Source organism: Centrocercus urophasianus, unplaced genomic scaffold (genome assembly GCF_019232065.1).
Source record: "Centrocercus urophasianus isolate 14NV4802_14NV808 unplaced genomic scaffold, USGS_Curo_1.0 seq_75, whole genome shotgun sequence".
NCBI classification, from domain to species: Eukaryota; Metazoa; Chordata; class Aves; order Galliformes; family Phasianidae; genus Centrocercus; species Centrocercus urophasianus.
In genome coordinates this window covers 172,716-197,117 of record NW_024885366.1, presented here as the reverse complement: position 1 = coordinate 197,117, position 24,402 = coordinate 172,716, and the positions used below count along the sequence as shown (strand labels likewise).

Sequence of the window (24,402 nt, the reverse complement as noted above, 5' to 3'; positions counted from 1 at the left end):
CCTTGGAGCACTACATGGTTACCAGGTGCACTGAGCACCCAGTGCTTCCTGAACCCCCAGTGACAGCACACATCTACCCACACATCTGTGACTATCACAGTTTTTCCAGTTTGACTGCAGTCGTCGTTTGTAGCCTTTAAATGGATCAAAAATAATTCTGAATTCCATTTCAGAACTTAAAACGTTTCAAAATATTCAAATTTCTCTATCATTCCAACAAACGTAGCGTTATCGAAATAAATGGAGAAGGATTCTGTAAGCATTCCTAAACTGCAGACATGATCAACAGTTATTATTATTTTCTTTTTAACTAAATTTAAAAAAAACCTCCCAAACGCAGTACAGGTAGTTTAACAGTGAGTAATGATTTTGGTTTGGTTCTCTCTTTTTTTTCTTTTTTTTTTTTAATATATATGTGTGTATATATATATATAACATGCGTAGAAATGAACAGTTAACTGCATAAATACATCATATTGTGTTATGAATCAAATCAAAGCAATTGCCAAGCTGAATAATAAGTTAGAGAAATGACAACTCTGGCTTTATATATATATTTATAAAAATAGATATGAGTGTTCTCAAAGCAGTTGATAGCGAATGCCTACTGAGTAAGAAGTTGCCAAGGGTTATCTGGCTAAGAAATCAGAAAATGAAAGTTTTCACAGTTATTTTAACTGCCACTTACATTCATTCTAATGGCAACACTAACATATATTACTAAGATGTTTACGGTATATATCACAATTGAGTTTTCCAGTGTTCACAACTTACGACTTAAAAGTTTGTACACTTGCTATTCGCTACAGAAAGAAAAAAGGCGTGATTTCTTGCTGCTGGAACCTCCTCCTAACGCTTCACACAGAACTTTGAACCCTGGCGTGCTGATTTTGGCAGATTAATGCGCTGAGTTTTCCCATTTCAGTCATTACGGTCATCACCTTCAAACTTAACCACTTACTACACAAATAGTGTTGCAAATTCAGTCGGCATACAGCTAGGCCAGATGCTACCTTTCGAGCAGCTTCTCTGAACACGAGGGTTTTTGTTTAATTCTTTACCCTTAGCTCCACTTGGAACAGTTTTTCAAAGTCAGTTGTTACTGCATCAGCTGTAAACGAGTTCCCAGTACATGTAAACTCTGATTTCTAGCATACAGCATCCCATGCCCTACTCCAGATCACAAAGACAGGTCAGCATACAGAAACCCAGCCACGCCTGAGCTGCTAACTATTCCAGAGCAGACTCCAGCCTGAGCCTGGTAGGGCTCCGTGGGGCACAACTCCACAACTCCAGGCTCACTACACACGGAGCTAACGCCACGGACCGAGCAGCTGTCCATCACTCATCTATACTGGGTCTGCCTCACAAAAACATACCAAGATAAATGCACAGAAGCCTGCAATAAAGAGATTAGAGAAAGTAAAAAGCGAGATAAAAACAAATGAAAAACCCCACCACGTCGCCCTCGAGGAGGCGAGGAAGGTCAAATCAGGAGTTCTGACACGCTCCCTTCTGCCTCTCCCAACTGCACGTACAAGACAGGTTTTGCCGTCCATGTGCTCAGACCTACAATCCAGTCTCCTGTAAAAATTATAGTTTAAAAAGCTTGCTGAATGAGTTATTAGTAAGGTCAAGAGATATACTCCGAGCTGGAAACACAAAGTTCACTACAGTAGTACATTCAGTTTTTACCATCGGTAACTAAGCCGTGACAACATACCTGGCCGCACTCACCCAACCTCACACACCGACCAAGCACCTGGGCTGCAGACACGCTCTGCAATGCAAGGCCATCAATGGCAGACACATCATCCTACAAGCCAACTGTTAAATAGGTTAAAAAAAAAAAACTTCTACTTTTACAGAAATGCTCATTTTTTTCAAAAATAATAATCTCTTATCCTTCTCCTCCTACGCCAAGCGACACGTTAATTCGCCGATTCACAATCTTTCACTTTGTCAAAAAGCTAGTTTCACAACCCCAAAACAGATTTCAAGCAGGAAACCCTCTGCAAATTAAAAACAAAAATACAAAAATTATAATCTCTATATTCATATTGATTGGAATCCTCCAGCATTTGTGAAATCACTTTCAGAGATGAATTTTGGGACCCTCCACACCTTCTCCACACAAGCCACACTCCAGTTCAGTATTCCCCTTCACGAATACTTCTTTCTCAGTCTCCTTTGCTGCTCATTAGTCCACAGCTGAAATTAAACAGAGGAATGGGCCGAACAGGCGTTACTTTGGTGACCGAGGTGGCACGTACTGCTCCTTGCCGACACGCCGCGGCGCTCCCTGAGGCGATGATCTGCGTCCAAACTGGCGCCTCTGTTCCCTGATTTTCCCCGCAGCTCCCCGGGGCGGCCCGCTGCCTCGGAACCCGGAGTAATCCTTCATCCGACCTTCAGCCTTGTCAGCAGCCTTCTCCGAAGCCCTCTCGGCTGCACCGCTGTCGTCGTTTTTGGCGGGGGGAACGATGTTGGTGCGAAGCTCCCTGAGAGGCTGAACAGGAACGGGAGGCGGCTCCTTCGGGGGCTTCTGGCAAACTTCTGCGTAACTCAGCTTGCGCGGCTCCTTTGGGACCAAGGGAGAAGAGCGGTGTTTACAGACCAGAATAGCCACACCGTGCTCTTCCACGCGGTCCCAAGAACACACGCAACGAGTGCTGAAACCACAGCTGTGGCCAACTGCACTGAAGAGCTCCAGGTGCTACTTCAGCACACCTGAGGGAGACTCCCCACGTTCCTCGCTCCATCCCTGTTTTGCGCCTTACCTGCACCGACGCCGCGGGAGCTGCACTTGTGTTAGTAGGAGACGAGGTGGTGGTGGTGGTATTTGTCCTTGGTGGCTTTGCAGTGCTGACAGGACAGACAGACACAGGTGGGGACGTGTGGCTTTTAACATCCTTCTGAACAGACACTTCTGGTTTGCTCTCTGGCTGAACTGTGCTGCTAAATCAAGAACGGTTTAACATTAAAGTCTGCGACACACTTCAGAGCCATAGCCATATTTTTTTGCAGACTGGTGCAGCTTTTACTGCCATGATTTATTTTCATCTCGTGGCCTCCACAGGAGCTACCTTCCACAAAGGGGAAAGGAAGCACAATCATTACTGCCATCCTGCAGGATGTCAGCTACAGTCTTAGCCACAGAACACACAGATTTTAACACAGCCGTTCACGTGAGCCACATACCTTAACACCACAGCTTCAGTCTGACCCGATGAACTCACGCTCGTCACAGGCTGCTGGACAATGCTGTGCATCTGTTCCTCCTGAGCAGAAGCCGGACAGCTGGGCAGCAAATCTTTGCTTTCCTGTGCAGAAAGAAGATGGAAAGTATGAAGAGATGGCACACGTGCTTGAATTGCTCCTCAGCATGCCAGTACACAAAAACTGACAAGTGGGATTTTTCCAAAGGTGAATCAAGTCCAGATTATAGGAATTCTGTTTCTTTTTGGAGCACCTCTAAACCAATCCCCATTTATGTGGGTGAAACAGTGGATAAAGCCCATAGTAAATGGGGTAGGCGCACAATAAGTGCTCAAGCAGCGGATTCACCTGGAGAAGCCCCTGTCTAGACTACACACAAACTGTTCCTACAACAACCAACAACCCACATTTTCCTCCTTTATTCCACTCCAGAACTGAGCTTACACTATATGTCATTCTGTAATTACAGAAGCTTCAACTGAATACTCCCACGAAGCCAAAGAAATCCAGAAGAGACAGAAGATGTGCTGTTATATTCAAACAGCACAGCGTTTGGTCTTAAAGCACTCTAATGCACAGCTCTAACAAGAATGATTAATTCTTTAGGCAGGGGAGAAGGAAGACACAGCAAGGTGAGCTACTGTGCTCTTGCCAGAGACTTAAGCAGATACCTTTTCTTTGCCGATTCCCTTGACTACATCAGACATCCTGCTCTCCAGCACAGGCTCTCCTGGTATTTTTGCTGTACTACCAGGCAAAGGTGGGAAATTTGATGCTAACAAATCAAACTTTGGTGTCTGAGTCTTCGTTTCTGTTGAAGGCTGAGGTCGCTACAGGGAAAGAAAATATCTGTTAGTTAACAGAGTCATGACTTGCAGTACTGAAAGAGCTGAAAGTGAGCATCAGGGCGTTTCCTGAGAAGCAGTGACTACCAGTGGAGTAACCTAAGAACTTAAGGACTGTGCCACTCCTTCAATAAATGCATGACTTGCAGTAAAGGAAGTGGAACTTACCGAAATCCGGTCATCTTCTCTTCTCCTCCGACCTCTGAAGATGTTTCTCCTTTAAAGGGAAAAACAAGCTGCTCAGTCACTTAGCTACAGCCAAAGTACATCACAAGGGGACCCGTAGCACAGGGACTCACAACAGCCTATCGATGAAGATTTATTTATTCTTTATGCCAGTACAAATACCAACATTAATTCATCAAATGTTCTGGAAACGACTCTGGAGACAAATCAGTTATTCTGGAATAAAGACATCTTAAAGTATTTGCCAGAAGAATTGTCAGGTATTCAGTCAAGCAGGAATTCGTGCTAGCAGTTAAGTATTTATCATGCTCTGTTTAAATGTCAGTTCTCTCCAGTGACAATTTACAGAAATGTCTACTGTGCCAATGGCTGATGATCCTTGGCTCAGCATCATTTGAACCTCCAACACATCGCTGCATTACCTGCCCCTGCCAATGCCATAATCTCCATTCTGCTCCATCTGCACGGTAGGAGAATCCTTCTGGGCATAGCCTTGCTCCTGGTGCCCCGTTAGCGTGCTGTTATGTCGCTCCATAACAAAATTCCTTGAGCTGGTTCTACTCAGTGGTCCATCCCCCATTGACACAGTGCTGGCTGCAGCTGGACCCTCCGCAGCGTGCTCTGAGCTGCCTGACGATCGGAAGTGAGGCTTCACACTGCAGGGCACATGGCAAGAGGCTCTGTAACCCAGAGTTTAAAGAACAAACTGCAAAGTTTCCACTGCCTACTGTTAATCTGCAGCTGACAAAAAGGAGGAGGTCAATATGTACTGGACCTCCATCAGAGAAGTCTTGTTTCCTGAACACTTGTCGAGAACAAAGAAACTGTTATTCCTTCCTTCCATCTATTCCTTCCATTCTAGCTCTCCTGCCACCTCTTGTCTCATCAAACGTTGTCAGCAGAAAACAGAGGTCACTGCCTGGCAGATCCCAAAAGAAAACAAAATCCCCAAAGACCTGACACAGTAGAAGAAACAGCGTAACCCCGACCTGTACCTGCTGCATGGACACTGGGTTCTGGCAACTTATTTGGAGAATGAAACCTAAAGAACAAACCTCGCTCCAGCACAAGCAAAAAATATGAACTGTAACAGGAAACTGGAGCAGATGTATGACTGAATGTGCTGAAGAGGCCTGGGCAGATCAGAGCAGGGAAGCTGAGAGCCCTCCTCCCCAAAAGCCAGGATCTCAGCCCCGCTGCTCCCGCTATCAAACGCCTCCACATTGACTGTGGTTTTCCAGACCTTTTACCCACTTATTGATTAGTCAGCATCAAAGCTGTATCTCCTTTGAACCCAGATGTGGCTGTGCGCACTCTGTGTTACTGTGTGCTACAGCTCCAGGTCTTAAACAGAAAACTACCCAGGAAAACCAACCTGCCAGAAGACAGAACAGAGCCTGTCTCGTCTCTGCCAAATTCTGAGTGAGCAAATCCATCTGCTTTGCCAAAGCCATTTTAAATCATCTTTTAGATGGCTGGACAGAAGGTATCAATTTAACTTAACCAACACTAACACTGAGGACTTTCTCTCACAAAACTCAACCTTCCTTTCCCACAAGGACACTGCAGCAAATCAGGGCAAAATAAACACAACCAGCTTAGACAAATGTTTAGCTACAGACAAAAATCCAATATTTAACTAGCGACTGCCCTGTATGACAGAAAAAATGAAGCTTAATGAGCCAGGACAAATCTGAAAGCAGCAGCTGAATGAACCTCTCTGAATGAACTCTCCTACAGTTCAAGAGGAGATGCATCAAACAAAGATTAATTCATCTTTCACAGCTTTGAGCGGCATTACGAACTGGTTCTTAGGCCCCAGTCTTCTCAGATCATACTTCAGCCCTCAGATCTCATAATCTTAGCCATCATTGAGAAGGCCACAATCTTATCTGGGCAGAAGAGCAAAGCAGAAGAAACAAGGAAAGATAAGGAGGGGAAGAAAAAAAAAAAAAAAAAAAAAAAAAAGCAGACAGAAAGAAAGGTGACTTGAAAGATTAAAAAGAAGGAAAAGCATGCAGTGCAGGCTGCCCAGACGCCGACTGTTGGACCTGTTCTCTCTTAGCGCGATACTTGATCATCACTGGGCCAAACTTTCAGTCTTGTGCTCGCTAAGGAGTCCTGCTGAAGTGTAATCCCTGTCTGCTTCTGGTACATTAAGATTTATTGCTGTGAAAGCAGAGCTTGGTACAAGCACAGTGGCTCAGCAAGATGAGCAGGAAAGATAAGAGAACCGAGAAAGACCAGCAGAACCTGCACACACCTGACCCTGAAGCTATAATTTCTCAATTACTGAACTTTGGCAAATGAAAGTTTTAAATAATCAGAAGAGTTTTAAAAGCTTAAAGATGAGGCAGGTGCAATTTACAAGAAGTCAGTGAGTGTGTGGGCATTCCCAGACATTGATCTTTGGGCACATACAATTCTTGCATGTTTTCAGCATCCATACCTCTGAGACGACCCATGAAATGAGCAAATTTTACAAGCTTTAAGTTTCAACACAATGTAAGGCAAAAAACAACAACAACAAAAAACCAACATTGATCAACTTCAGAATGGCAGCTGTGATTTGTGCAGCTGTGACAGAATCAGCTGCCCCATCTCCTAAGCCCAACTGCCAGCTGCAGAGCCGGCATTAAGGCTCTGCTGAGTCACCAGAGACCACATTTCCAAGTTCATCCCCTGCCAACAACCACAAACCTTAACTGCATCACACAAACACTTACAGAACCATCAGCTGTCAACTGACTCCACAAACAGAACACAGCTCCATTTCCACGCTGCCAGCCACATGCTGAATGCAGCAGAAGAGCTTGCAAATAAACCCATTTCCACCCACACAAACACATTACTACTCCATTGTATTTACAGAGTACTGCTCCAGCAAATACAAAGCTGTTCCCTCCTCCCCACTGTTTGTATCTGAGCAGTCTTTACAGTTTCTCAGGAAAGATGGGGATAAAGTAAATAAACTACAAGTAACAGACACACAGGTGTGCAGCTGTAGCACAAAGCAGTCAGGGATGCAAGTGAGCTGCACACGCTGAGTGGCTCTGCAGGAGTAAACACACAGCAGGAAAAGCTCATGTTTGCACTGCAGAGTTTGTAATCTGTGCATGACAAACGTAATTAGAAGTATTGCCTTAAGAGGAAGTTATTTGTCTGCAAAAATTCCTCTGAGGCTTTTAAAGGAGTTACCTTTGCTCTCTCCAGTGCATATGGCCATTATTTTAGGGTTTTAAGCTGCTACCTCGATCCTTATTTTGTGGTATAAATCAAGTTGAAAAAACAGTTTGATTGTTTGATAAAATAAATTAACTGGTCCTATTATGAGGCACTGCACTCTACAGGTGTGCAAAGAACACTTTGGGGTCTCAGTACTGTAAGTTCTCAAAAACAAACAGAGGCAGCTTTCTTACCGATTCCTATGGAATGGGCGACCTATACTCAAAGAAGCAGCATTTGTTTTGTATGATCCTGGTGTATTAAAGCCATTCACAAATCCACCGTTAGGAAAGGGGGCCTGCAACAGACAGAACAGTCTCAATGGCTGAACATCAAAGCAAAATGTTTGCAGTTACACGGGATCAGTTTCAGCAGTTATTCATTTAGTCTGTACAAACTTTTATGCAGAGCTACTCCAGCTAGCATGCTGTGACCCTACCACTAGAGAGAAAACCCCATCAGGTTAACAACCAGCAGATCTCCTTCAGCACAGTTCTCTGCTTCCTGGAAGAGCTGCAGAGCTCACCCACCAACACCAACTACTGGATAACAGAACTGCGCACCGAAATCTGACAACGGCAGACAATGGTGAGATCCACTGCCGCTCTCACAGCCTTGCTTTATGAGGTCCCTGATACAAAACAGAGCCATCTGACTGAAAACCCCCACACTCTGCAGCTGCAGAGCCTGCTAACCCCACTGATCTGTTCTCCAGGCCACTACTGATGCGCTGGGCTATCTCCCCCATTCTCATCACTCAGCAGCTGTTACTCACCAGTGGTGTTTCAAAGTAAGGTGCAGGATTTGGAGACCATGTCTGAGGCACAATGCTGTAAATAGAGTACTGCTGAGGACTATATACAGGTTGCATAAACAGCGGTGAGGCAAACTGTGCTTGTGTTTGAATGGGCTGAGCATAAACACTGGAATCCACTACCCGGTAACCATTCTTAGCAAAAAATGTGTTGATGGCTTTTATCCTGGCCTGTAAGATAGCAAATCACATCCCACGTGTTACTCGGGAGAAATGAGAAGTAGAACATGATACCTTTCTTGCCCATTGAAATTGTAACACAAAGGACACGAAGAGGAAGTAAGCTGATCACTTTTCACAAATCAACACTGATAAAAATGAATCAGATTACACTCTTAGGAGCATAGGATTAGGGTACACACACTTTTAACTAGAGATGAAGTTTAAGGTAACACTGCTTTCTACAGCAGCAACCATCCAGGCCCCAACTTGGACACTTCCTTTCACAGCACAACCAGAGGGCCTCAGCCCTATTTGCAGTGCAGTTAAGGAACCAGAGCCTCGTGAAGGAGTCCCCCTCCTGAGCTCTGCAGATTCCCAGGGAAGTGGAGAAGATTAAACAGAAACGTATTTCACACCTCACTGGAAGCAGCACTGTGCTTAACCTGCAGGCACCAAACGGTAACTTCCCAATGCTCACTCAAGTCAATGGCCTACAGAACTGCAGGTTTTCTCTAGTTTACATCTAGCCCACTGCTAATTCCTTAACTCCCCACTCCCACAAATGTGCCATGTCATCCCAATGGAAACAACATTTCATTCTGAAATCCCTTACGAAACAGCCTTACCATTATTGGCTTGCCCTGAAAGGTTTTCACTTCTTCCCTTAAGTACTTAAATGCCTGCACAGAAGAGATTAACATTAGAATACCTTGATGAAATTGTACCACTTAAGAGATATGACTTAATGTGCTTCCCTGCTAGCTCAGCTAACTTATCTGGTTATCCTGAATTTGAAGTGTTAGATATCACAGTTGTGGCAAGCAGACAAGTGAACTGAAATCCTACAGCCTTCTAACTTCTACGTTAACCAGAATTTGGAAATAATCTCTTACAATATCAAGAGGGAGAATCAGTAAACAAAGAATACTTCTAGCTGTGGGCAGCACACATGCAATTCTCTCGAGCAGGGAAGCACCAATAACAAAACAGAGGTATTATTAAGAGCCGAAGGCAGCCTTACCTGTTGAGCATCTGTATCAGACTGGAATGTAACGTACCAGTTGTTGTTGTGAGCAAACTCACAGCTTATGACTTTGGGGCAGTTTTCATTTTTAAACAAAGCCTTTACCTCCTAGGGGAGAGAAAGACATCAGCTACTTATGGTGCTCCAGATGTCCTCAGCAGCAGGTTTCACCTGATCAGAAATGCTCTTTTATTCCCTTTACAGAGCAGCAAATTATCCTCTACCAGTTAATGAGCTCAACAGCACAAGTGCAGCGTACTGAGCTCCCCAAGTAAAACTCCTCCCAAAGTAAAGAGGAATCAACTGATTAAAAATCACCATCATGATAAAAAAAAAAAACAATACCAGAGTTAAACTGGTGATACTTCTGTATGAAAGTAGCAGCAAAAAAATCAGGTCACTGAGACAGTCATCTATACAAGAATAATTTTAAGGGATATTCCTCATTTGCAACAATCAGTCGTATTTCACAGACAGGACATGCTAGCAGACAAACACCCCACATTACAACTTTAAGAAATAAAGAACTAAATCACTCTGTTAGCCAAAAATCAGTAGGAATTTTATTATCCCCCTTCACTGAACATAATGAGCTCAGCTCACACTGGGTCACGATGAATGGGAGATGTGTGTGTTTAAGAACATTTCTTGCTGCCAGAACAACTGCCTGACTTCAAGTCAAGCCACCGCTGGGACAGAAATTCAGCCTGAACTCCAATCTGTGTCCTGGGCTGATTTCATTTTTGGATCTAAAGAGATCAGTGCAAAGGTCCCTCCAGAAAAGCCTCACTAGCTCCATTTTGCTGAAAGTTTACTTAAGAACACTTTTATGTATTAGAAAATAACAGGGACAACAGCGACAAGGTCATTTCAGTTTGACTTCTTTAGTCAACAGATACAGGCAGAAAAAAAATCACTTCTGTGGTTTACAAGAGCTTAGAGCTTAATTAAACACCAGTTGACCTTTTAAGCAACACTTCCTGCTGCTGCCTGAAGCACTGCTGAAGAACCTTCCAAAAACACCAAGTTCTCCATTCTTATAGAACTCTTTACCTCTACAGGTGTTGTTTCAGGGATCTCACGGAGAATGATAATACATCGTTTGTGGTTTGGTCTGACTTTCTCCCCTGTCTCATCCACTTGTACCATAGGAGAAGCTACAATTAAAACACAAAAATTGGCTTAAAATGGGACAATGTACAAGGCAAAAATCACCTGAGCAGCATCACTTCCAGTCACTCCTTTGCAGTGAGCAGTGAACTGGGAGCACTCTCAGCAAATCACTGCTAACATTCTCCCAAAGCAGCCTCTCACTAAGACAGATTTAGGCATTTATAACAGGGCATAACTAGAATTCAGGAGTCTGGAACAGCCCTGAAATGCATTCTTTGCTGTACAAGGTTCTCTTCAGCATTTACCAAACACCCAGACTTACATCTCAAAACGTCCACAATAAGGTCCATATCAGTTGTCAGCTTCTTAATACCTTCCATGTTAGCAATTGTCCATATTGGAACAAACTGATCACTGTCCATTTGGGACATCAAGTAGAGATCCTTTGAAAGATTCTCACTAAAAAACCAAATTCATTATTTTATTAAAATATCTCACAATTTTTATTTCTTTTCTAAACAGATGCCTTACAACAACATACTTACTGCAAGGCTTAAATGCTCACCAACACCACTCACAGCCAAAATGTACTCACATTTCATCCCTTAGAAAGTGTCTTAGCAGATCAACACAAAAAGATGATTAAAACAACTACTTTGATGAAAGTTAGAGCATGCTCTGTGTTGCTTTCTCTGCTAAAGCAATCTTGCCAAAGACATCTCTTCTCTAAATTATCCCAGCACCTCACAGCACAGAGGTCAGCCTGGGTTCCCATTCCTGGCAGCGATGCATGGATGGGGCTGAAATGCACCACAGCGCTTCTGCAGCATTCCAGCAGACCTCATTCCGTACTGCAACCAGCTGCTGTCACCCACAGCTCACGTGTTTGTTAATCAAACAAACAAAACTAAGTATTTGCTAGCAGTTTTAATGAAGAGCTCATGCCAAGTTTACCGTGAAAAGCAGAACTCGAGTTGCTTCCTCAAACATTCTCTAATATCTTCTGTGGACACAACGGAGTTGCCTTCACCTGAAATTTATCACATTCACCATCAGATCTCAGGTTCACATCAATACAAGAACCCTTTTCATTGCACAATTCAAGTATGAATCCCTCAGGGTAACAAAGGAAAAGGTCACAGAAGACACATTTAGAGATGACTGCACTACACACTGCAGGCTGTGTCATTCCTGTTGTGCTGAGTTGATCCCACGGCCTTCATCTACCTGGCCGACTGCAACGGCTGCTCTGGATCTCCTTGTCATTTCCCATTCAGTGTGTATCCAAAGTCCCCACTCCTAATGTTGCAAGTCCTATCTTAAGGGCAGCATGCACTGCAGAATTACAGCTACTGACAGTGGTGTTATTGATCAAGTACCCACCGGCCACTTCATAGATTTGGTATCCAAGATCTTCTGTTGTTAGGACAATTCCATTGGCAGCTGCTTCATCGATTCCTGTGCCATTTCTTGCAGCTTCACACGACGTGGAGTACATCACTTCATATTGCTTGCAGCTGTCCTCCGAAATCTCTACGTTACCTGGCAGAAGAATGCACCCACAGCAGAAGACCAGCTATAAGCTTCAGAATAATTTCCATTTGAGAACGTCAGCATTAAAAACAATACTCAAGAATGCAGTAATAACAAGGCTTGGACTTTCAATGCCTACGTTGCAGAGGACAGCACTTCCCACCTCTCTATTTTCACAAAGATCTGGATTGCACAAAAGGCCTCAATAAATAACAGGGTCCTGAAATTGTAAGATTCCCCCACCCAGACTCTCTGCTGAAATTTAAAGCATTTAAAGCTCCACAAAACTTTGAAGAACTGCTCTGTAGTTCCTACTCCAGTAAGAGCCCTGCTGTGCAACAGTTCTCAGCAACACCAGGTGATCTTCCAGGATTATAAGCGGCCCTCAGAACTTATTTTCCTGTTCACAGGGTCAAGTTTATACTAAAGTGCAGCAATGGCAAAAAAAACATCTTGAACCCATTCCTACACGTTTAGCATCTTGTTTCCCCTCTTAGCGCGTTACAGTCATCACCGGGCCCTTCGACTACCATCACCATCACAGCGGAGCCCCGGATCCCTCCTTCAATTCCTACTCGGCCCCCACACACCACAGCCCATAGCAACACGCAGTGCTGGCTCATCTCACCCTCAGTCTGAGTCCCCACCACAGCTGCTGGTTCGTGCCACGAGTGCTCTGCGCCATTGCTTGGCGGCGCCGCCTCGCCGCTGCCCTGGGGACCCTCCTGCCACACCTTGGCGTTGGGGTTTAGGCCAGCTCCTTTGGATGTTACCTGCTGAAAAGAGCACAACAATTCCATGAGGGAAAATAACCTCCAGATGCTCCAACAGGCAAGCCTGATGGCACAGGTGAACTGTCTGATTTGCTGTACAGATCCACATGCAAGGTGGCCACTAGCTGCTAACCACCCCCGTCAGTTTTCCTCACTCAAAATGGGAAAATCTCTGGCATTTCCATTTCCCAAGTATTTTATTTCTGCCTCCATGAAGCGCTGCCTCCAACTTCTTTACTGACACCAGCCAGCAGCTTCCCCTGCTGCTGATGGCTGCGATGCACTCTGCTTGTAAAAGCTCCAACTTGTAAAAGCTTCCAGTCCTCCTGTCACCTTTCAGCAGAAATGGGGATTTCCCCCCTCCACAACCTATCCTAGACAGGAAGGTTAAAAAAATAAAACAACAAAGAAAGCCCATCACATTCCAAAAGGAAGAGTTAGCAACAAGTTACTGAACTTAATTGGTGCCATCTTTCCTAGCAAAGCATAAGGTTTCTCTTTGTTAATCTCCCATAGATTTGCCACACTGAGCCAGGACTCCTCATTACCTGATGTCTCTATGACTTGAAGAAAGCTGTCAGCAGGATGATGGTGAACTTGTAACCAAAGAGATAAATGCTCCCAAAGACCCACGGTAAGGATACACAGCACCACAGCCTGCCTGGAGGTGGGGGAAACAGAGCTGCCATGCTTTTAAGACTGGGCAACAAGAACCACAATTAGAGTAAGAATTCCTAATTTCCTCCAAGCAATTAACACACTGTCCTCCAAACTGGTTCCCTCTTCATGGACAGCCCACTTCATTCACAGCACCTGCTTGAATTCAGAAGGCAAAAGCCACCCATCTCAGCTCTTATCTCATGAATTCATGAATGAGGAAGTTTGATATCACAGCCGCCAGCCTCCAGGAGTCTGAAATCAAGGAGTGGTTTACTCCCAGGCCTGGAACAGAAAGGAGGATAAGAAAGCAGCTGCAATAGCTTTAGAGACAAATTCTGCCAAGGTGGCACTGAGTCGCTCCGAGGACAATTCCAAGCCCAGTAACAAAAAGCCTCCAAACTGCTGAGAAGTTCAAGGCAAACACACCAGAGGGCGAAGCAGAGGTGAAAGCTTCTGCACGCTGCCTTTAGAATTCAAAAGCTTCTAGGCACAGTGAATTCAGTCCACGCTGCAATGGGGCTTTGTGAATGTTAGCAGAAGGATGTGGCTGGAAACAGAAAGGAGAAGCAGCAGTAGTGCAGTGTGAAGGGACAGAGCAGTTCCTCTCCAACAAGGTGCTGGAACCAAAGCTCAGTACGCAGCTGCGGCGCGTTCCCAGCAGTCCCAGTGCAATTCAGCAAACTCTGAACTGTGCTCTGCCCACCCTCGGTCCCTCTGTGATGCAGCACTGTGGCAGCAGAGGGATCTGCTTCGGAAAGCTAACATCGCATTTCCTTCAATTCACTTTTCATCAAATGTAAAACCAAACACCAACGCGCATCCAGGAGATGATTCATTACACGCAAACGCTACCTCTCTTACAGGTAGAAACTCAGCTCAAGATGAAAATAATTGTAATGTGCAAATATGATAAAGTGAAACTGAAAGACTTCAGGGATATCACTGCACCTCTGAAGCAGATCAGAACTGAAAAGCAGCCCTGGGTAAGTCTGAGTTACTGCAGCACATCCTGGAAGCCACACATGTTATAATGGCAAGTTCCGAAATCACAGGTGCCAGAGAAAAGTAAGTAAGAAACTGAACAGATTCAGACTGATCGAGAAATGAATGGGCCTATTAATACAGCATCTGAAATACACTCCTGAAACAGAGCGTGGGCTACTTCCTCTTTGTTGCAGTGCATTTAATGACACATAATGTAGCTCTGGAAGACCCAGCCCTGATGTCACGCAGCTTAATAGCAAGACACCACGAGCTCTGAGCAGACAAAAAGTCCCTCATTTACATCAGCCTTCAGAGAATAGCACAAGCTGTGCTCCCAGAGCTGTGCTGCTGTTCTGGCAAGTGGTTCTATGGGAGAGGAGGCCAAAACACCGATTCCTGCTTCTTTAGGGGAGGTGAACAAACACCAGGCCTTTCCATTGGCTGCTGAACAACCCTCCCTGCTGCTATCGGGAACTTTCATGATGAGGTTAAAGCTTTACAGAGATACAAAGGTTAGGAACACTCGCTGGCATCCACGAGCTGACAAAGCTCTCAGCTGAGCCTCCCCCACCTCACATCACCTTCAGCAAATGTGGTCAAAGATTCCCCTCCAGAAATTCCTCCCTGTTGGTCACTGAAGCATCTCTCCTCTTGAGAAGATGGTAAAGAACACTGCCTTTTATTCTATTTGTCTATGTTACCTTGCACAGATACAAGTGAGCCTACAAAAATGAAAGGACAGCTTCTTTTACAGCATATTTTAATCCCGCAAAATCTTAACACTGAGTTTGGACAAACTCCATGGAGCAAACTGAGACCCTAAAAGAGCATCTGGGTGAAAAATCTAAAAGAGAATTCATTAAAACTTGCGATGTGAGAAGGCAAACGTTTTCCAGAAGGGAAAACATAAACAGAGGAAAATAATAATAATTAAAGATTAATAAGTCGGCAAATCTATGGGAGATTAACAAAGAGAAACCTTATGAATGCTGATGAGGAAACACCTGCAGGGACGCAGACACGTGCTGTCATCCATGGCCTTCTGAAAGCTCAGCCAGGCTGAGAGGCAAACCGAGGAGCACTGCTGTCACACACACAGAACGCCTGATTTGCCTGCAGGACATCCCATAGTAACAGCTCAGCTCCTCAAACATCCCCACTAGTTCTCAAAACACGCAGCAGTGATCACAGGACAACCACTGAATGCTGATGTTTTCGCACTGCACAGTGGGAGCTCCTCCTGTAGCCCTCCGTAAAGCAAAGGCACAGTGAGACGGTGCCGCCCCCACCTGAGCCAATGGCTTCTGTGGGAACTGTGTCAGCCATCTCAGTACTCACAGTCCTGGTTTTCTCACCGAAAAGCACCACTGACAGCAATTAGGGCAGCATTTCAGCCATCCTGAATGCATAGATTTCAAAAGTTTCCAATAAATCATCAAATTCTAACAGTGTACTTGCCACGGCTGCAAGCAAAAAACATCTATCCCAAATATTAGCATGTGAAAAACGAGCTTCACACCACTACCTCAGCTCAGCAAGTTTTCTGAGCTAAGAGACTTTCAGAGCAAACAGAGCTGCACACGGTGAAGAAATCAATTTGCAATCAGCACGTGCACACCTCAGCTAAGCCTAAAAATACAGCACTGACAGCTAAAGTCGGTGAGCTAATTAATCCTCCCAAAAGCTCCACGACTTCCAGCACAACCCTTCTCTGCAGTGTTTTCCAGGCAGCCCCACAGAACCAGAGGTGAAGCAGGGCTCTGCTTCAGTGTGCTGCACTCCGGCGATTCAGAACAGCCAGCTCTGAGCTCACATTGGAGGGGAAGTGCCTTCACAAGGTCAGATGTGTTTGATTTGGAGCTCCTGAGATCATCACTGATGGTTCCTGAACGAAGATGGCAGAAACTAACAATGCTTATCGACAAAAAGGAAGGAAGATCAAAGAAAACAACAAAAATACGGTGTGTGTCTTTGTGGGATTCACTGCACACCCACACGGCTCTGAGCCCAATGGGAGCACAGATCCTCCACACTCAGCTCAGCACTGCTCATGAGCTTCAACAGCCCCTCCTCAGCTGCCATACTGCAAAACCCAACTCTCGCAATTTGCCTATGTCTGCACAGCCTTTCCCCTTCCCTCCCTTCCATAAAACTCGAGCTGCAGAACCGAAGCAATCACCTTAACGGAGGGTTCCCAAAGACTTTGATTCACACTTTCTTCAATGCAGAACGCATCAGAGTTCCCAAGGGAGCACAACACGCCTTTACGGATCGATTCGCTTTCCTCGCTCCCGTCCCATTACCGCAGCCGCTCGCTCCGGACGCTCTCAACGCCGAGCGGCGCAGTCGCACCCGGAGCCGCCTTCGGAAACCGCGCTGAGCGCACGCGGCGCGGCGTGCAGCCCGGCTGGGAGCGCCGCGATTCGCGGCCGAGCGTTGCGGGGCCTCTGCGCTGCGCTGCGGCCGCTCACAGTTTAACGGAAGGACCCCCGGCCCGCCGTGAGGCCGCTCCCGGTGCGAGGCCCCGCGCAGCGCGTCACCTTCAGGGCGGGCCCAGCGCCGCCGCTCCCCGAAGGTCACCGCGGTGCCTTTCACCGCCCCCGCCGCCTGCACGCGGAGGCCCCGCCGGAACGTTCCAGATCGCCGACCCCCTCCTCTCCTCCCCGCCCGGCGCCCCGCGCCCCCCGGCCCCGGATTTGCTGTGTCAGCCCCTTCCCCTCCCCCCGGCGCGGCGCGGCATGCGCGGCCTCCCCGCCACATGGCCCGGCCCGGCGCCGCGCCTCACCTCCACGAACAGCAGCATCGCGTCCCCCGCGCTCCGGCCGGCGGATCTGGGATCCGCGCCGCGCTCCCCGCTGCCCGGCGGCGGCCGCGCCAGCGCCGAGGACACCCGGGCTCCGCCTCCGGCTGCTACCGCCAGGCCCGGCCCCCGTCTCCCTCCGCCGCCCGCCGCCTACTTCCGGGGCGCGAGGGATCGCTTCCGGGCCGAAGGCGGAGCCGGAGCGGCCCAACCCCGTGCGGGGCGGGAAGGAAACGTGCGTCCCGCCGGGGATGGAGCGCACGGTGCACGGAGGGAGGCAGCGCCCCCCTGCGGACTGGAGGTCGCTGAGCCGGAGCCGGGCGCCAAGCGTGGTCCTGGCGCTTTGTTTGACGGAAATAAGCCCAAATTCTGATCCCTCGCCCTCAGCCCTTCGTCAGGGGAACGAACCGGGGCTCCCACGACTGGGGGAGCGCACGGAGACGAGGAGAGGTCTTCGGCCACCTCAGGATTTCATCCAGATGGCGCTGATACAGAAATGGCACAAATCCACCACTGTGCACCCAGTGTCACCTCATCCACGTGGGAAGGGCTCAGCTGAGCCCACTGGAACTTCAGTCTCTTACTCTGTGCACCACATGGTGGATTCACATTGGAGATACTCTCACGTTGGAGACAAGTGTCTGACTGACAGGAAGGGACAAATCTCCGCTGTTGGAGGCATCAGGGTGGACAGTAGGAAAAATTCCTTCTCCAAAAGAGTGGAGATGCAGTGGCACAGCTGCCCAGAGAGTGATGGAGTCAGCATCCCTGGAGGGGTTCAGGAACCATGGAGATGTGGCACGGAGGGACGTGGTTATGGGCATGGTGGGGTGGGTTGGAGTTGGACTGGATGACCATAGAGGCCTTCTCCAACCTTAACGATTCTGTGGTTCGTGAGAACAACGATTGCACTCTTCCACTCACTGCTCGCACGGACCCAGCAGCAGTGACACCACCGAGGGGATTCCTGCATGGAAAGCAACTCCAAGACTCCTCAAAGCAACAGAGACTGCCCCAAAGTTACTGCATCAAATCTCAGGGAAGGTGATCTAGAAATATTCCATTAAAGAATCGCAGCCCTGCAGTGGGCTCAGCGTGGGTGAAGGATGCAGATCCATGGCAGTGCCTCATGCCCTGTGGGGGAACCCCGGCCCCACTTAACACCATTACGTGCAATTACAGCCCAGCAAATCGCATGAGTTTGAGCCAGAGAGGTAATCGAAGTCCATTGAAGAGATTAGAGGTGGTGGCACAAGCTGTGCCTCAAATTGATGGCCCAGATGGCAGATCCCACAGGCATCTCACTGAGCGGCACATCTGAGATGCACCTAAATGAGAAAGAAAAGCAAAATGATGCAGAAGGAGCAGAATAAATAACTCTGGGCAGAAGAAATGAAAAGTGCCCATTTCCCGACAGCAGAATCTGTTCTGAAAGTGCACCTTCAGCCAGGGGATCCAAACTGGCATGGCAGAACAAATCCCTTCAGATCGTTATTTATTGTTTCTGGGGGCTACAGGATGGAATTGATCGCCTCCTTTTCGTTCTTATCCCTCACCCAGATATAATCAGACTTAGCACATTTCATCTTCAAAGCACTTTGCAAACATTATTTCATTAATCCTTTTACCCTCCTGTGAAGTAATTAAGCATTATCCCCTTTTTACAGGCCTCTTTATCTTCAGAATCTGCTCATTCATTTTTAGCGTACCCATTGCAATATCACAGCAATAGGGAAATCATAGCACAGAATTGTTCTGAGCCTCGTGTTCAGACCTACTGAGCTCTGGAAATCCCACAGGAGCTGAGGGAGGCCCCAGTTGTTCTTTGCTCCTGCAGGATCTCCCCCATTTAATCACACTGGTAAAGTCGTTGGTCAGCTGTTGGCCAAAACATTTCCACTACTGGCAGAGCCCTTACTCACTTACAGCCTCGTTGGGGTTGAAGTGCAGACAGGGCAGAAAAACAGACCCAGTCTATAGAGCTACTAAATAATTCATTTTGCAACAACAATTGTTTGTCTTCTGACGGAGCAAATCAGATGGGACATTTCAAGAAACAAGCTATAATCAGATAACATTTAATACCCATCTGAAAGGCAAAGAGAAACAAGTTTGTGTTTACACCACAGTCCGGTTTCCTTCCTGTTAGTCACCGTCTTCTGTTAACTTACAGGAGGGTGGTGAGGCCGACAGCTTTCCCTGAGCTCCACCCAGAGTGCCAGCAGCCCAATGCCCGCCTCACCAAGCAGCTCCCAAAGGCTTTCTCTGCACAGTTGGTTTTGGAATCGCAGCAGAAACAATCGTGCCTCTGTCCGTGATGTGGCGGAGCAGAATGAATTGATGCACACGCTGAAATGAGATGTTGTATTGTGAGAACAAATGAAGGGCACGGAAGAAAGCTCCTTTTTATGGCTCGGCTTTGTAGAGTCAGAAGAGAGAGGGGTTTATTTTTCGTTATTGGTCAAATTATCTGATTATGAGTGGATGCCAGTAAAAACTGGGATTTTCTGCATCCTATCTTTCCTCTTCTCCATTTATTTTTGCACCTTCTGAATTTATCATTTACTTCCCTGCTACAGACAGTGATCCGGTGGCACATGGCATCTCAGGAGCACCTCATCTGCTGCTCCAGAGGAGGAAACATGCTGGCAGGAGGAAGAGGAGGCTGCGACACATCCCCATAGAACACTGAGCAAAACCTTTCCCAGGCACTGGAGCCAAGAGGACATTTCCAGCGCCCACTGATTTCGCAAGAGGAAACTCCACCTCAAAGCAGCGCTGAGGGCACAGCATCAGGAATTTATCCTGAAGAGGCCAGAAGGTGAACGCTGTAACCGCAAGGCAGGCTGACAAAGGCAAAGAGCAATACTTATTGTAGTCAGAAGCCTGGAGCAGCTACGCTGGCAAAAAGATTAATTACCTCTGGGTGTGAGCTGGAACCACACACCCAGCAGTCCTGAGGTCTGGGTTACTCCCAGCAAAGTGGGAAGTGCAGATCTCTCCCTGATTACAGCGAGGCAAGGATCCCGTTTCCCTGTTCCTCAGCTTTCACCTCACTTCTACCCACACAGGAACAGTCACTGGCTTCAGTTGCAGCTGAATACAAACGCTGTGTGTGTGAGGAGAGACTAAAATGCATTCTTCCTTGTTCTGATGGGATCCCACTGTGGCAAAGCTCTGTCTGCCTGTTACACTGAACATCAGCCCAAGCACAGCCAGGGACAGGGATGACTTTCTGGACTCTATTGACCATTACAAGCCACCAACCTGAGAGCTGATGCCAGCCCAGTTACAATACCTTCAATACCTACAATACCTTTTCCCAAGGCAAAAAGTGTTGAATTTGATGTGTTCACTACGATCTTGCTATCATCTCCATTATCAGTGAGGAGTAAATACTGATACATGGTGCACAAACACTGGCAGCACTGTGTCCCAGCCCTGTGGATGCACTCATTCTGGACAGCCTGGGTGCTCCAGCAACTGCAGCACAGCTTTTGGGATCACAGCGTTTTCCCAACATGCAGCACTGCAGACACTGGCTGGGTCTCCTTGATGGCTTGGCAAATATGTCAGAAAAGGCTGTTCTCAGCAGGCTGGTTGGAAACATCTGGCTTTAATTCTTCTTTAAAGCTGTGACAGTCGTTTGGACACCAAACCACTTTCCTTTCATCTATCCGGAGGACAAACCCTGTGGCAGAGCAGCTGACTTTCAGCCTGCCATTACAGCGTGCTGACTTTCATTACCCTGCAGGAAGAAAGAGGTCACAGAGGAGCCAGGGCTGCACTCTTCGCAGGGGGAGAGATCTCAGGAGAGGGCAGCCGCTCACAGCCGATGCCTTTTCCTACTCTCTTCCCTCCCTACAGTTCTTCTTTTCAAGTTGTTTCAAGGCATACATTTCTCTGTCAACATGTCTTGAAGAGGACTCAGAGTACAGCTTAGACCTGATTTAACTCACTCGATTCTGGCAGCCAAAGCTCTTGAGGAACTGACCGACGTGGCACGCTGTCCTGAGCAGGGAAGGGAGCCACTGTGCTGCAGGGAGGAGCTGCATCTGTTCAGAAATCCCACAGCTGAGGATGTTGAAGGCTTTGTGGATGGGCTGGCATGCGGAGAAGGAGTCTCTGATAAACAGGAATGCAGGCAGAGGAGTTTCCTCAACAACTCCTGGAAGTTGTTGTCCTAGTATCAATAAGTAGCAGTTATACAAGGGGACAATTTTTGAACTCTTTGCACAGCTGAGGAAGCCTAAAGCAAGAGCACCGAATGCTGGAAAGATCAGCTGCGCCATCACATGATCCATGTAACCACAGCAAAGTTTTATCCAAAGCCAGAGAGACTCTTGGCTCTGTTTGCAGGTCTGAGCTCAGCAGATCCTGCTGTTGCAATTTCACAAACTGCCACCAGTGCTGAAGCAAACTGAGTGCTGTCCAGGCAGAACCAAACCCACCGGGGTGGGATCGGTGCCTCTCCAAGTGGATGAGCAGCAGTGGCTGGGTCTGACTCCAACCCTCAGCACCAAGCAGACAGCACAGAGCTGCAGCTCCAAGCGGCAGCCAGGCAACAGCACTGAACAATGTTTCCCATGTCAGACTGGCTACGCCCAAAGTCCTGGCAGTGCTGCAGTGTACTACTGTGGCAGCAATATTAAATACAACAGCTCTTCTCATCTGCCCACCCTCCTTCCCCGCTAATGTGCCGCGCTCTTGAAAACGCCACAGTTCAAAGGATTTACCCTTTTAGTTCAAGTGCCCATATGAAAGCAACATACTCAGCCAAACAATAAGCTGCCCATGCATTCACAGCCATTGTCCAGCACTGCCTGGAAGGAAAAATGCCATGTGGCAAGAGCACAGGACTGCTAACAGCCAAAGAAAATTCCTGAATAGCTCAAGCAAGTCTTTTGGTGACTGTGAGTTTCCCTCCTTTCCTTGCAGCACCAACATTACTTGCAGGGCAGCCAGGACACACAGGAGCTGGTCTCCAGTATCCTGGTGCAGGACAGCAGGAGATCCCTCTGCCTCTTACTGTCTCACCCAGGACCAAGGCTTCCTGGCAGGGGGTTGGAGTGAGTGAATCATGCAGAAGGAGAGAACTGGAGCAGGAAATACAGCTGCCAGGGCTGACTCAGCACGGCTTCTCTCTTGGACCTTGAACAGATGGGAACTGTGAACAGTGTTAATGTTTAACTCCACCAAAAATCCCCTGTTTAGGGAAAGGCGCCTGAGACTCAGCAGCTTCTATGAAAGGAGCTGCTTTGCTTTGCCAGGAGATGCGCTGGTGGTGGTGATGATTCCTCAGCGGCCAGATCAGCAATTGCACCTTTCAGCAGGCAAATCAAATCCAAAGTGCCTCACAGCAACCAATAAGCCCCAGGAAGGAGATGGATAAAATCAGTTAATCTCTGCAGGCCTGCACTGTGCTGGGCACACCAAGTCACACCATAACCACAGACTTGTTTTATAAACCTCTAACGCGTAGAGCAATAACAAAGCATGCATCTGTGCAGAGGCCCAAATTGTACAAGAGTCACCAGTGAGCTGGAAAATAAGTCAACAGTGAAGTGAGAAATCTACTCATGATATGGATGTGGAACTACTCAGGGCATCCAAACTGTCTGGAAAGAGTCAGGAAAGGATCTCACACCACTGGGCAATCAAGCTACAGGCAAAACAAAATGCTAATGAATGCAAATATGAAGGGGCAAAGCTAGCTTGGCTGTAATTACACAATGATGAGGTCTAAGTTTGCTTTTTCTACTCAGAAAAGAGCTCATGGAATCATGGGGTGAGCTCTGCATTCACTGATGAAAACAAGCAGTATTTTCAAAAAGAAACACAACAAGGAAGAAAAATCTGCATTGATCTTGCAAGATACCAGCACTCATTTTTTACTGCACTTTACCTGCAGGGTTCACACTTGGGTGTGGTTTGCTTGGTTTTCTTTGTTGTGGTGCTGACACGTGCTGTGTGAAAGTCAGTCTTAATGTCTTAAACTGTGCCTAAAGGAGAGCTTGGGAAGGACTGCAGGAGCCGACAAGGGCACTTGTGCCATAACTTCTACCTAACAGATGCTGGGTCCTACGTTCTGTCCTTCTGGAACAGCAGTTTTCTGCAGGGCTTAAAGCCTCCTCAGTCCCACAGTCGCCACTTCTGTGATGGTTTCTCCTTTAAGTTATGCCATGCTGCTTTAATGATGTATTTTTCTACTGCCTTCCCTCTAGTTAAAAATAAATAAATAAATGGAAGGGAATGTAAGGACTGATAGAGCGTGTTTGGAAGCAAAGTAAAATTCCAGTTTAATCGCTGATTAAACAAATGAGCGGCGCTGCTGGGAGGGGTCACACGAAGTTCATTGGTTGGGTGGAGGAAAAAGGAAAAAAAGCCATGTGGGTATTCAAGCACTGTCCATACCTGGGAGTGTTTCTTCTGCGGCTGCCTCACCCTACCTGCTGCTGCTGGGCCTCTTCTGTAGGAAGTTCATCAGCTCCAGCAATCAGAGAAATCAGGCAGAGGATGCAGATTCCCTCAGGAAGCGCTGCTGCAGTGAGAGAGAATGGGGAGCATCAAGAAGAGAGCGCTGAAAAGACACAATAAAGTTATTTGCACTCTCCTCTCTAGGATAAATAATGCTCTACGAGTAATGCTAGAGAAGATGCTGTGCCTTTAAAAAAAAACATTAACAAAAAAACCACCAAACACCTGTTCCATAAAACATAAACCTGTTAATAATTACACCTGAGATTATTCTCCTGGAATATGTTGGCTGTTTCTTACTGACTCATCAGCCTTTCTCCCTGCAGTTCACTACAATCTCTTACTAAACCACAAAGACACCAGAAAACACTCCGGTCCTCTTCAGTCTCTGCTGGGCTCAGAGCTGCCAGCTGCAGCTTGGGAAGGAGAGCACAGCACTGCCATGGACACTTCTCTGAAGCCACCGCCTCAGGATACAACAGCAGCCAAAAGCTCCAACTGGATGTTGGCTGTTTCCAAGAATGACCAAAGTCCTCATCTCTGCTGATAAAAAAAGTCCTCAGTTTGCTCACAGCTGGAGCAATTCT

General features: G+C 47.0%; 1 protein-coding gene and 1 long non-coding RNA gene across 4 annotated transcripts; both read right to left on the bottom strand.

The window, feature by feature from the left end:
* Positions 1–298: 298 nt before the first annotated feature.
* LARP4 (La ribonucleoprotein 4) lies at positions 299–17,398 on the bottom strand. Of its 3 annotated transcripts, none has more exons than XM_042838268.1 (16): positions 17,324–17,398; positions 12,750–12,897; positions 11,972–12,130; positions 11,543–11,618; positions 10,911–11,047; positions 10,529–10,632; positions 9,473–9,583; positions 9,078–9,131; positions 8,251–8,460; positions 7,670–7,773; positions 4,673–4,906; positions 4,233–4,281; positions 3,891–4,049; positions 3,202–3,323; positions 2,781–2,958; positions 299–2,581 (listed from the first exon to the last, which is right to left on the bottom strand). In XM_042838268.1, exons 1-16 carry the CDS (start codon positions 17,339–17,341, stop codon positions 2,246–2,248), a joined length of 2,199 nt encoding a protein of 732 aa, XP_042694202.1. In that variant the 5' UTR covers positions 17,342–17,398; the 3' UTR covers positions 299–2,245. The 3 variants fall into 3 exon arrangements, with proteins under 3 accessions (XP_042694202.1, XP_042694203.1, XP_042694205.1); XM_042838269.1 differs by having other exon boundaries at positions 2,781–2,955; XM_042838271.1 differs by lacking the exon at positions 17,324–17,398 and adding an exon at positions 16,718–16,787 and having other exon boundaries at positions 12,750–12,894.
* A 755-nt stretch (positions 17,399–18,153) lies between these two features.
* LOC122170982 lies at positions 18,154–23,742 on the bottom strand. The gene is made up of 3 exons (XR_006171894.1): positions 19,510–23,742; positions 18,509–18,666; positions 18,154–18,305 (listed from the first exon to the last, which is right to left on the bottom strand). It is a non-coding gene; the product is annotated as an uncharacterized LOC122170982 (long non-coding RNA).
* Positions 23,743–24,402: the final 660 nt, after the last annotated feature.